Here is a 13,923-nt window from a genome sequence, read left to right on the forward strand (position 1 = left end):
AAACAAAATATTCAAGTTGCAATTTTTTTTAAGTATTGTTTTTTCCATTTTATGTTTTTTCATATCAAAATTTTTTTTTCTTGTTTCCTCTTCCTATATCATTCAAATCTGTAAAAGATAAAATCATTTTAAGTACATTTCATAATTTTCGTATACAGTTAGAATAATTTTTAAAGTCCATACAATATATTTATAGAATAATATCATACAAGGCAAAATCTGCATTGCATGCAGCATCACAAAGAAAAACCAATATCAGTCATGAGAAAAAAGATTTTCAAACAAATCCAAAATGGCAGGTGCAATCGTCCTGTAAAATGCAGGTACTGTGTTGAAAACTTTTGAAGTTGATTTCACAAATTAGGAACCCACTTAACGCCTTTCCCCGCGCACATTAGCCCGAAACAAGCCGGTTTTGAACTTGATACCAATGTTATTTCAACTGATCGGGCGGAGCTTACGTTTTAATTTGCACAAGGACAGTCTATTTGAAGATGTGTGTGATAAGGATGATTGCCGTTATAACTATTACTGATTTCTAATCACCTATCAGTGTCATCAAAGGAATTTACAAAACAATGACTGGACACTTCATTGATGAGTTTATCATAAAACACCTATCAATAGATGAACTGGTTTATTATGAGCGAACCGGTTAAACTCCGCCGAGTCAAGTGAAATAAATCGAGTAATAAACCCTGCTTAATTCAGCCAGATCTGGTATTTGTGTTCTCTTGTTTTCTATTTTATTTTTTTATTCCTCAATGCTCTATACTGGAGTTATGCCCAATTAGAGACAGGGAAGTGTCCGTACGACCGTTTGTTCACCCAGCTTCATTATAGAGTTTTGGTCAAGGTAGTTTTTGATGAAGTTGGAAGTCCAATCAACTGAATTTTTACTTAAAAAATGTGCATTGTGATATAATCTTTCTAACTACAACGACAAATTAAGAGTATTGACCCCTCTTTCACGGTCCACTGAACATAAGTAAATGCAAGTGCGTGTTGACATCGATGTACAATGTACTGGACACATTCCCGTTTTATCCCTTTTTTCAATATTTTTCATTTGTTTCTCTTCTGTCTGCTTTCCAAATATCATGTCATCCCATGTAATTACAAATACGTTATTTTGATTGGCTAACAGCAATATCGCGTCATTTTGAATGACTCTGTATTTCAAAATGATTCATGGTGACGAGCTTTCACATTAAAGTGCTCAGTTAAAAGAAAATATTTAAAAAATATAATTATAAGTATTAAATGCTTCTAGTATTTTTTTCAGTATAAAGCGCTTCATACAAAATTTTCTTCAGTCAACGCTTTTACACAAAAAAATGAATTTACCAAAAGAAGCATTCAATTCAAGTAATCATTGGCAGAAAGTGTTCGAAAACTAAAAGCAAACTGAATAATTCACGTTAGCTAATTTTGACAAAATCTAACTCAACTGGCTGCGAAAAGCCATTATTTCTCTCACTATTTCTTTCATTTGTTTTTGATTAAAAATACAATAACATTTTTTCGTTTGAATAAAAATACAATTACATTTTTTCGTTTGAATAAAAATACAATTACATTTTTTCGTATATCTCTAAAGGTTATCCTTCCCATGAAAGTTATAGGTCCTTGCTCTCTTGTCAATTCTGATTTACAATTAGATTAAACTTATTTTATTTACGTAGAAGAAAAGTAATGTTTCACTACTAACACATGTGCTTTGTTTACCATGTCGAGGGCAAGGACCAATAACTCTACATGAGAGACGATAGCTTATGCCCCTTAATGAACTGGGGGGGGGGGGGGGGGGGGGTAGTCTTGAACTGAATTTTAATGTGCGTATTTTTATGCGTTTACTTTTCTACATTGGCTAGAGGTATAGGGGGAGGGTTGAGATCTCATAAACATGTTTAACCCCGCCGCATTTTTGCACCTGTCGCAAGTCAGGAGCATTTATTATTAGTCTTGTATTATTTTTAATTTTAGTTTCTTGTGTACAATTTGAAGTTTAGTATGGCGTTCATGATCACTGAACTAGTATATATAATTGTTTATGGGCCAGCTGAAGGACGACTCCGGGTGCGGGAATTTCTCGTTGCATTGAAGACCTGTTGGCGACCTTCTGCTGTTGTCTGTTCTATGGTTGGGTTGTTGTCTCTTTGACACATTCCCCATTTCCATTCTCAATTTTAAAGATTGATCATACCTGCTCTCGAGCTCCTTTTCCTCTCGTCTAGCTTGACGACCGTAATATCCTCGTCTGACTTGACGACCGTAATATCCTCTTCGTCTTGTATCTTCATCTGTTAATTAAAAAACACACAATTAAAATTAAGACTAGAACAGAATCGCGAAATCGCAGGCATTTAGTCTCTTGGTTTGAAAGTATGTAGAGTTGTAGTGAAAATTTTTGTAACAGATTTTATCATGGCTGGAGGATTTCAGAAAAGGTATCTTTAAAAAGTAGCTTTATACAACCGTGTTTAACATATATTTTAAATGGGAAGTTTTTTTTATGATAAAATGATTAAAGCTAGCCATTATTTTTTGGTAACTTTTTTAATAATGTGGATTTTAATCATTTATATTCACATAATTAAAAAGGTTCTCAAAATTAAATCTATAAAGTACGAAACAAAACTGAAAGGAAACGGCAAAAATATGTGAAACTTGTAACATTAAATAAGCATAAAGTTTGGAGATTCGGCTTTATTCACGCTGTCTAAACATACCAGAAATAAGTTGCATGGGCTTTTTACTATCAATGCCAAGATCACTATCTACACCAGTCACAGGGGCGGATCCAGCCATTAAAAAAAGGGGGGGGGGTCCTAAACCAGGACAAAAAAAGGGAGGGTTCTAACTACATGTCCCCATTCAGATACATTGATCGTTCAAAAAAAGGGGTTGGACCCAACCACCGGAACCTTCCTGGAACCGCCACTTCTCCGATCATTGGCAACCGACGCATAAATTATTGCTTCCCATCACGGTGCGGAGCTATTGGTTTCAGTCGACATACACGCCATCTTGAATTAATCACTTATCACATGATTGATTCTGATCGGTTGCATTATGATGCGGCTGAAATGCAGTAACAGCTACTGTCTTAAATCACTGGTGGTAAGCGGATGATCGTAACTTAACTTAAAGTTACGACAGTCCGAAAATGGGAGACAACTCTAGGGATAAGTTTTTCTTTTCCGATTTTCGTGCAGTAAAATGTTCATTTGAGCCAAACCGCTTGTCTCATATACACTTATCGTGAATGCGTTGATATTGAAGCCAGTGTTAATTGAGATGAAGAAATACCTACTTTTCTCGTCCAGGATAAGAAATCAAATGCCGGAAAATTAACTATGTGTATTTCAGTTCCGATCAATTCATTAATTCATGATAATTTTATCATTATATGCATATATTTCACAGATACATTCAATATTGAAATAGCAATTCTAAAAACGTTATTTGCTTTGTAACTTTGTAACTCTACAATTTACACGATTTGCTTTGCTAAACAATGTTCCTTACTACAAACATGCGTGTATAACGCACTCTTAAAAGCATCCATTTAACGGAGTGGCTATTTGTCCGGCTAGCCGGACGAATAGTGCCAGGGCTATTTGTCCGGCCATTACAATGCGCATGTCATATGATGTGCGTTCGGAAGTGCGTGTAATATTATCTTCAGCGTGTAATTCGATCACTGATTACCAATTTCAAGATCATGGCTGGAAATGGCGATATCAATATTTGTGATAAATTTTGCAGTTTTTGATATTTGCAAATGGAACAGGATAGTATATGTTCTTCATATAATGACATAATCTTGTAAAAGGGACTAAAAAAAATTAAATCACAAACTGAAAGAAAATGGGAAATAAAGATAATTGATCGGAGAACTATAGTTTTACAAAGTTATTCGACTCCGTCGCTATAGCTGTGTAAATGGTGGAAAATATGTTCAAAGCAACTTCGCGAAGAGTAGTTGAGAAAGGCTTTTACAATTGCATGTCTAACTGAATAAAATTTAGCTTACTTATATTCCGAAAATGCCGGAATCTTGAAAGTAGCCCTCGAAGTGATATATAGGGGGGGATTGAGGTTACAACTGACTTGAAGTGCATGGGGATATTGGATATAGGATTATAACAAGTGGGGTAATGAAATACACGGGACAATAAAGATGGGATCAGAAGAAAAAAAAAGAAAAGAGGAATTTGGGAAAAGGAGCACACCGTGTCACCCCGACCCCCTCACGTAAATAAAATAAAATCCCACCCAGAATTTCTGAATAAGATTTTAACAGTGTCGTTTACTTTTTGGGGGATTGGGGTGGGGGCATTATAGAAAAAATATCCCACCTCTCACTCAAAATATGGATAACTCTATGTCAAGGGATCTATAATTCTCTTTGATAGCTACCGAGACAAAATAATTTTGTAACTTTTTCAGCTAGACAAAATCCTTTACGTTAACTTAAAATGCACGAGTCAAACACGTCCCAAGTTTGTTTTACAAACGATTTCTTCTCTCTTCTTATGTAATTTTTTTTCTTATATTATTTTATTATTCGTTATCCACATTGGACTATATACAGTATGAATAAAACAACAATTAACAATTTCAATTACCAGTATCAAGATTAGGCCAATACAATATAAAGATTACAAACATTTGCTACCCCCTGGTGCTGCTGAAGATAATATTACACGCACACACAAATAGTGACATGCGCATTGTATTGGCCGGACAAATAGTCCTGGTACTATTCGTCCGGCTAGCCGGACAAATAGCAACTGCCTCCAATCAATAAATATAAAATACCCCATTTCCAATACTAATTCAACAACCACTTGCACACACATTACCTTAATTAAGGGAGTTCGCTTCTCAAATTTCGAAATAATAAGCTTTTCAAAACACTAGTTTATATTAATAGGGAATTAATAAAGGAATCAAAAGAGCAAACACATATATTGGTAAATGTACTTGTTTTCTAGATATTAGCCATTGAAATTTTGGCAGGAAAATGTTCTCGTGACTTTTCATAGCTTTATCATTGACAAGTTCTCAAAAATTATTAAAAAATAATTAAAATTTTATAAGACATTTACAGATGGCTTCTCATTATACATGTAAAAAACTTATATGAAGAAAAATAGGGGTCAATAGGTATTTTTTTTAGACATTCAAATGGATAAAACCAGAGGATTCCGAAAATCTGACAAAAAAATCCAAAACATAACAAGCGAGCGAAGCAGTCCATAGCTTTTTAGAAAGCTCAAACTTGTACTACTTACTTTGGCTCTTTTTACGACAGGCACACTCAGGGCATCCATTGGCCCCCAAAATATATCCATCGTGACAGAAAAGATTGCAGTGTTCAGGATCTCTCTTACAGACTGAAAAAGGTAGTTTGAAAAGAATTCTTATTGAAAAGTTTGAAAATAATTCTTATTGAAAATAATTCTTATAGAAAAAGGTAGTTTGAAAATAATTCCTACTGAAAATAGTTGTTTTTTGCTAGCCAGAAGTAATTGACAAATCTTTTATCTGCAGTGTCTAAATTCCAAACTCTGAATTTTACACAAATCGTTTTGTTTGGTAACCTCTTTTTACGTCCGAATCATTTTTAAGCTATAGTTTTAATCCACGCCACGAACAATAAGAAACGTTTTAATCCCCGATGATTGTTTTACTTTACCCACCTCAATTGGTCAATTATAAAATTTATGATTAAAATACAGTTAAACCTGCTTAATGAGATTACCTGTTTTAAGCAAAAACCCGTGTTAAAAAGACTACCTGTATTCAAAGACAACTTTTTTGTTCTTCCTTCAGTGATTTTTTAAAACAGGTTTGACTGTAAATTGATTAGCTAAACATAGTTTTGTGAAAGGAAATTGGGAATGTGTCATGCAAAGTAAATAACCCGACCAAAGAGCAGAAAACAGCCGAAGGCTACCAATGGTTCTTCAATGCAACGAGAAAATATATATTACTTACGACACATATTTCCGCATTTATCAGTGGAACAACAGTACATGTTTTTTGGACACGCCTCGTTTTCACATCCTTGTACAATTGCGCAGTCCAAAAAGGATTCTGGGAATCCCATGCATTTGTCAACTTCTACAAAAGTTAAAATATGCAAAGAATCAGAATGTGTCTATATTACACGGATGCCCGACTAGCACTATCATTTTCTAATCTATGTTCATTGGACCGTGAAATTGGGGTAAAAAATCTAATGCTGCATTGAAATCAGAAAAATTATATAATAGGGAACATGTAGTTGATTTGGACTAAAATCAAAAACTACCTTGACCATAAATAAAGGCAACAGTAGTATACCGCTGTTCAAAACTCATAAATCAAAACAAAATCGGGGTAACAAACTAAAACTGAGGGAAACGTAACCCAAAGACGACGCGAAAAGATAATTATGGCGGGAATGAAGTAAACTAAAGCAAAGGCAGTTTTTGGTACTTGAAATAACTGTTCAGAAGAAAATGAGCGAAGAAATGAACAGAAATTAATCATTTGTATGCTGAACTTATGGAATCAACTGTATAATTTTGCGGCATTTTTAATATAATTTTCATATAAAAATATGTTCATATATTACACTGTTCTTTTATTTTTGCAAATATCTATTGCAGTGTATGTTTTCCCTCTTGCTTACGAGTAACCTATTCATTATACAAACATGATTTATATGAAAGGACTGATTAATTCACATGTGTGACGTCTGAATACGAGAAAAGATAAATAATATATATTACGGTAAGTCATAGGCAAGCCATTTGAATGACTTGTGATGCTTGGTTATCCTTTTTTATACTGCACTCGTTCTATTTGAGCAGTCAAAATACGTTGACTGTATATTTCTATGCCATATACAGTCACTGACCTGATATCACTTTTCCTCATGAATATTTAAATAGAAATTGTCGAAATTATATTTAATTATTCATACGACCTTTTCAACCCGTTCTTGTTTCCAATGTAAACAACGATGCGTTTAACGACTCAAACTTGTTTCTTTTGCCATTTTTGGGAAAACATATTTCACTTATTAATATTTTTGTGTTTGCAACCTATAAATCATTATGTTTTATGTTTATTGTTGATATTTTAGTCTGCAACGAATTCGTTCACCATTGATTGCGTTGCGGTAATGATGTACATTTCATCGTGTTTTATATTTCTCCGTCTGTGTGATATGAGGCCTTTTTAAAGGGGGATTTTCCCCAATATCTAAATCAAATAAATAACATTAACACAATAAACAACAATTGAAAATGTTTTTGTTAAGATTGCACTATAAAGACAATAATAGTGTATTGACTTGACATATCAACGATATAAGGATTCGGCCCGAAACGGGGAAAATGCTCGGCACAGCCTCGCATTTCCCCGTTTCTAAGCCTCATCCTTATATCGTTGATATGTCAAGTCAATGCACTATTATTGTCTATTGGTACGGGTTGTCTCAATTTCATATCCAATTAGTAATTAAAATAAAAAAAATGTAAAATATAAACTAATTATTATCTGGAATTCTAATGGGCTAAACGGTTTCCCCATATTATATGACGTCATCATCCTTCAATCATGGCGTCTGGGTCAGAAGACAGCGGTTCGGACATCGACGGAGAAATTTTAACGGATGACGAAGATATGTCCAGTGATGACGATGACTTGCAGTTTTCCGAGGGCGGACGAAGTCCCTGGATTCCTGTTTTTGACCAGCAAAATTATGTAAGAGATCACATCTATGACTTTATCACAGATGGTCCTGTTGGTCCAATCAATAGAAATATCATAAACCCCCAACCTATAGATTATTTTGAAAATCAGTTATCTACTGGTGAAACAAGTTTATTTGAATTGTTAACAAATAACAGATATGCAGCACAATTTTTCCAGTAACACCCTGTTCAGAACCTGCCACCGAACTCAAGAAGCAGACAGTGGATAGATGTTACTTTAGCCGAAATGAGAACATTTATTGGCCTATTGCTTCTCATGGGCATAATACAAAAACCAAGTATAGAATCATATTGGAATACCAACTGTCTTTTAAGTACTCCTAGCTGCATTTGCTTATGCAATGAGTCGTAATAGATTTCAACTAATACTAAAATTCTTGTTTCTATCCATTGGAAGACCTACTATCAACGTATATTTACGAGAAGGTACCCAACTACTTTTTTTCACCTCTCCGCTTAAAACCCTTATTTCTCTTGTCAATTTAGTCTCAATTTTTTGTTCCATACTCCATTCGATTTATGAAAAGTTGATCTTTCAGATGATATGCATTGTATTTACCCTTCGAGTACCCTTTACTCCCCAGTTCACAAGATTTGTCAATAAATTTTCATGTTATCATTTTAGTCCTACAAAATACAACCGGTAAAAGCAGAAAAATTCAAAACCGCTTGTGATTAGTCGGTTCATAGTTCATAGGGTTATTCACTCTCTAGATTTTACATTAATCATTTGTGACTCTTTAGACTTATCCTTCACTGTTTTATGCAAATAATCTAAAACGGAAGTAGTTGTATTTTGTAGGACTAAAAACGATCACATGAAAATTCATTGACAAATCTTGTGTACTGGGGGTAAGGGGTACTCTAAGGGTAAATACAATGCATATCATCTGAAAGATAAACTTTTTATGAATCGAAGGGTGTATGGAACAAAAAAAATGATAGTGAATTGACAGAGAAATAAGGGTTTTAACCGGAGAGGTGAAAAAAAGTAGTTGGGTACCTTCTCGTAAATATACGTTGATAGTGGGTCTTCCAATGGATAGAAACAAGTGCCTGTGACCTCGTACCTTCACAACCCTTACCTCGTTCCTTGAAGAACCCTTACCTCGTTCCTTGTAGAATCCTTACCTCGTTCCTTGCAGAACCCTTACCTCGTTCATGAAGAACCATGTCGTAATATCGTTTAAGAAGACCTACAGGTGGGTGTCTACCATAAACCTTAAAATGAAGAAAAAAAAAATGAAAAAAATGAAAATTAAACTACGATTCATATTTTGGGGCAGTCCGGGATATATAGAAAAAACAAGATAATGATGTCAGTAATCAAGATAATATTATTTTTAAATTCTATTGTTCTGAGTTAAAATTGTAGAAAATAACGTCGCGTCAGTTTGTGAATGCACTTGACAATCAACGTTTCTTCTTACGTTTTTAAAAATATTACCCAGAATTCGATAGTTTTTGAAATAGCAAATTCAGGGGTAATCGGTTTCCGAGTCATTTTTCTTTAAAATCTGGGTGTTTTTAAGGTCGGGATTGGGGAATTCTTTATTCGAATTTCGGGATGTCGGGATTTAAATTTCTTCAAATTCGGGACGACGGGATTTCATGTTTTAAGGCCGGGATTTCGGGATCAGGGCCCCTCAGTCCCAACCCCCTTAGAATTCAATAGTGGTATTTGAAATTTGAAAAAAATAGGCAGGAGAGGAGTTTTGAGTAAAAAAAAAAAGGCAGGATGAGACAATTGCCAAAAAAAAAAAAAAAGTCAGGATAATTTAGGTAAAAAAAAGTCAGGATAAACTAAAAAAAAAAAAAAAAAGCAGGACCAAACAGAGTGAAAAATACAAATTCAGGACAGAGATTAAAGCTAAAAAAAAATGCAGGACAATTTTTCATCCTAGCCCCCCCCCCCCCATAAAAATCAAATGGTAGCTCCCTTATTCAGTTTGCTTTATTCCCGCCAAAATCGTCCTTTAGGCACCGTCTTTTTACGTCGTCAATGCCCCTCAGTATTGTGATGTTACCATGGACCACAATCAACAAGATTTGTGTGTAAAAGCCATAAATGTGTGGCTTTGGCAGCAAGAGGGTTAAGGCTGGTTTTTTTTTTAAGTTACAATGAGATATTGGTGGGTTTTTTTTGGCAAAGAAATGACATTGCGATGGCCTATCTTTGGTGATTTTTACATAATTAGGGAGCTACCATTTGATTTTTATGGGGGGCTAGGATGAAAAATTTTGTCCTGCATTTTTTTTAGCTGTAATCTGTCCTGCCTTTTTATTTTTCACTCTGTTCGGTCCTGCCTTTTTTTTTTTTTTTTAGTTTATCCTGACTTTTTTACCTAAATTGTCGTCCTGACTTTTTTTTGTAAGTGTGTCATCCTGCTTTTTTTTTTTACTCAAAACTCCTGTCCTGCCTATTTTTTTCAAATTTCATCCTAGCCCGCCCCCCCCCCCCCCCTATAAAAATCAAATGGTAGCTCCCTTAGGTCTCTCGAATATCGTTCTCATTGTTACATATATTTTTGGCCCCCTAATATTTTTATTTTTTTTTATTTTTTAAAAATAAATAATGCCGTTAGTCAGGTCTCGTTTGCATTGTTTAACATAGTCATTTCGGGGTCTTTCATAGCCGACTATGCGGTATGGTCTTTGTTCATTGTTGAAGGCCTAACGGAGACCTAGAGTTGTTAATTTAGAACCGTTGTCATTTTTGGTCTCTTTTCGAGAGTTGTCTCATTGGCAATCATGCATCTTTTTTATAATATCTAATGTAATTATTAACAATTCAATATTTTTTGGGAAGGAACCTTATCTCGGTTCTACATTTTTTACGCATTACCGTCAAACACGTAAAACCCTATCCAGCCCTCTTACGTGTACAGTGGTTGTCTGTTTATGTAGTTCACGTGTTTCTCGTTTTTATATAGATTAGACAGTTGGTTTTGCAGTTTGACTGTTTTTACACTAGTTTTTGTGGCCTTTTATAGCTTGTGAGCCTATGCTCCGTGTTGAAGGCCGTACCTCGACATATAATAGTTTACTTTTATAAATTTTTACTTGAATTGATAGAGAGTTGTCTGATTGGCACTCAAAAGAATAACATTATACAGTGAAACCCGATTAGAGCGAACCCTGAATAAACCGGAAACCTGTCTAATCCAAACATTTTCTGAAGACCAATCATATCACATTTTATGCATTGTGAACCTGATGAAACCGAATACCTGCCAAAACCGAACAACATCTCATGTCCCGAAAGGGTTCGGTTTAGTCAGGTTTTACTGTAATGGGCAAATTAGGAATACATAAATGAACTTCCACCCAGACCCTCAAACACAAAAACCAGTAGATAATAATGATTAAAATAATATTTAAATTACCTGCGCAACTAAATAAAATACTAAAAGTATTAATGCAAGTCGAAGCATGGTTATTCTCTGGTATAACTATGCGTCTCTGGTATAACTATGTACTGTCCGAGAGTTTCAAAACTGCTGACCAAGTTGACTGTATATTCAAATCGGTTAATCAAGGCGCTATGACGAATCCTATTTAAAATAGTTATATCGCATTTTACAGGCTAATTTCAAAAATTATATACATGTAGTACAATTACCGAACGAGAGGCAAAAAATAAATATATATTGCTGATGAAACATACAACATTTTGAAATCTTACCTTTAAAATCTTAGAAAACAAGAAAAATGGGATTTACATGAAAACACAACAATCTGCGAGTGTTCAGTAAAAGTGTGCACAAAATCGTTATCCCGATGTTCAATGAAATGCAATAAAAGTTATATTTATAATTCAATAATTACATTAGATGTAGGTTTCATTATAATACTTTATTCTGATTGGCTAACTGCACATCACGTGTTATTCCGTAAGCAGTTGCATTGCTCAATACAACTTTTCATTCATGATAACACGTCGTCCAACAATAAAGTGCACAGGTGAATTAAATAAAAAAAATACATAAAATTCGTGTTTTCATGATCATAGCTAAAAAAATAATGTAATTATAAGTATTGAATGCTTCTTTTTGTAACTTTATAGGGTTGTAAAATCGTTGACCGTGCGCACATTTTTAGAATAAAGCGCTTCCGCGCTTCATACAAAATGTACTTCGGTCAACGCTTTTACACCCCAATAAATTTACAAAAAGAAGCATTCAATTCTTAAATATATTTGATGTTTTCTCTTAGTAAATGATACATGCACACTTTGGCAGGTTTACTCTAATCATTTTCTGATGCTTTGACCATTCGTCCTATGTAAAAAAAAAAGGGGGGGGCGGTCTTCTTTTCTTGAGAAAAATTTGCGTCTCTTTAAAGTATACTCTTGAAAATAAGAAATATTGAAACAAAAAAAGTGTTTGAACGAAAAATCCATGCCCCCTTCCATTTTCTAAACTACGGCAATTCTTATACTTACTGCTAACCGTCTTATCATATCGCTATCGTAATAGACCACTTTCGAGTTCATCCGTCACCGGCAAAAACTCGTCAATTATGCACGCCTTTATGACGTCATTTACCAGATAGAGGGGGTCGCCTGTATCCCTGCACTATTTACGTTCATCAAGCGTCTTGGTGATCGTCTTTGTGCAGGATAAACTAGAAATAATGGTTGCTCTGTAGGTACTTACTGACAATTCCCTAATGACAGCAGTGTTGATTGTCAATTTTGAAAATTCAATTTGCCGAATAATTCGTATAATATAGAATTATAGTTTTCCAACCACTCGCTCAACATTGGAAGGGAAGTGACGACGCCCCAAAACGCACAAATGACGGTGATAAAAGCGCGTATAATTGACGAGTTTTTTCCGGTGACGAATGAACTCGAAAGTGGTCTATTGAATGTACACAAGATATCCACAATAATATTCAAAATAATTACATTAGATGTAGGTTTCATTATAATACTCTATTCTAATTGACTTTAATACTGCACATCACGTATTATTTCTTACGCAATTCCATTACTCAACAAAACTTTCGATAACACGTGGTCCCACAATAAAGTGCACAGGTGAATTAAATAATACAATTATAAAATTCGTGTTTTCATTATCATAGCCAAGTAATGTAATTATAAGAATTGAATGCTTCTTTTTGTAACTTCATAGGGTTGTAGAGCGTTGACCGTGCGCACATTTTCAGAATGAAGTTTCATATATTGTACTTCGGTCAACGCTTTTACACCCCAATGAAGTTACAAAAAGAAGCATTCAATTTTTAAATATTCTAACTTAGTTAGTAGCAAACAATGTGTACAATTCGTTCATTTTTGCAACCGAGATGTAAATTTAAAACTGAACAATGTTCGACTCTAAAAAGAAAAAACAAAAACAAAAACCAAATGTTAAGTTCAAAAACAGAAAATTCAACTTACGGATTCGACTGCTTTCCAAGGTCTACTGAAACAGTGGTCAGACAAGGTTTATATACCACTGCACATCGACTTTCTAGCACGAGAAAAGCAAACCCGCCAAAACCAAATCCAAACTGTAAAGGGACTTTCCCCGATAGACGAGGTTTAAATACCTCTGGACATCTATAGTTTCTAGCACGAGAAAAGCAAACACGCGAAAACATAATTCGAAAATATTACTTACCACTCTAAAGGGACTTTCCCTATAAACTTATAATTTATTGTTGAAGTTGTCAATGACTCTTTTTGAAAATATTCTCTTTGTTCGTAGAATATTAGGGAGCTACCATTTGATTTTTATGGGAAAAGGGGGTGAGGGCTAGGATGAAATTTGAAAAAATAGGCAGGACAGGAGTTTTGAGTAAAAAAAAAAGGCAGGATGAGACACTTGCAAAAAAGAAGAAAGTCAGGACGACAATTTAAGTGAAAAAAAGTCAGGATAAACTAAAAAAAAAAGGGCAGCCAAGACCAAACAGAGTGAAAAATAAAAAGACAGGACGGAGATTACAGCTAAAAACAAAATGCAGGACCCCCCCCCCTAAAAATCAAATGGTAGCTCCCTTAGAACGATATACAGTGAAACCTGTTAAAACCGAACCTCTTCTGAACTCAAGATTTTGTTCGGTTTTGGCCAATGTTCGGTTTAATCAGGTTCACAACGCACTTTATTTGATATGACGGTGCTTACGAACATGTTTG

General features: G+C 34.5%; 1 protein-coding gene across 1 annotated transcript; it reads right to left on the reverse strand.

The window, feature by feature from the left end:
- Positions 1–10: 10 nt before the first annotated feature.
- Positions 11–13,332, reverse strand: LOC143051737 (uncharacterized). Its single transcript, XM_076224648.1, has 7 exons — positions 13,186–13,332; positions 11,165–11,332; positions 8,933–8,999; positions 6,010–6,135; positions 5,304–5,405; positions 2,207–2,303; positions 11–108 (listed from the first exon to the last, which is right to left on the reverse strand). Exons 2-7 carry the CDS (start codon positions 11,210–11,212, stop codon positions 99–101), a joined length of 450 nt encoding a protein of 149 aa, XP_076080763.1. The 5' UTR covers positions 11,213–11,332; positions 13,186–13,332; the 3' UTR covers positions 11–98.
- Between the last annotated feature and the right edge of the window lie 591 nt (positions 13,333–13,923).

The sequence above is a fragment of the Mytilus galloprovincialis genome, chromosome 11 (assembly GCF_965363235.1).
Source record: "Mytilus galloprovincialis chromosome 11, xbMytGall1.hap1.1, whole genome shotgun sequence".
In the NCBI taxonomy this organism is placed as follows: domain Eukaryota; kingdom Metazoa; phylum Mollusca; class Bivalvia; order Mytilida; family Mytilidae; genus Mytilus; species Mytilus galloprovincialis.

What these genes read in the sequence shown, in the direction of transcription:
- LOC143051737 (XM_076224648.1), bottom strand. Translation starts at nt 11,212, where the DNA reads ATGCTTCGACTTGCATTAATACTTTTAGTATTTTATTTAGTTGCGCAG. An exon ending in TATTTTATTTAGTTGCGCAG is followed by an intron (nt 9,000 to 11,164) that starts GTAATTTAAATA and finishes CTTCATTTTAAG; the next exon opens with GTTTATGGTAGACACCCACC. An exon ending in CTGTCGTAAAAAGAGCCAAA is followed by an intron (nt 2,304 to 5,303) that starts GTAAGTAGTACA and finishes TTTAATTAACAG; the next exon opens with ATGAAGATACAAGACGAAGA.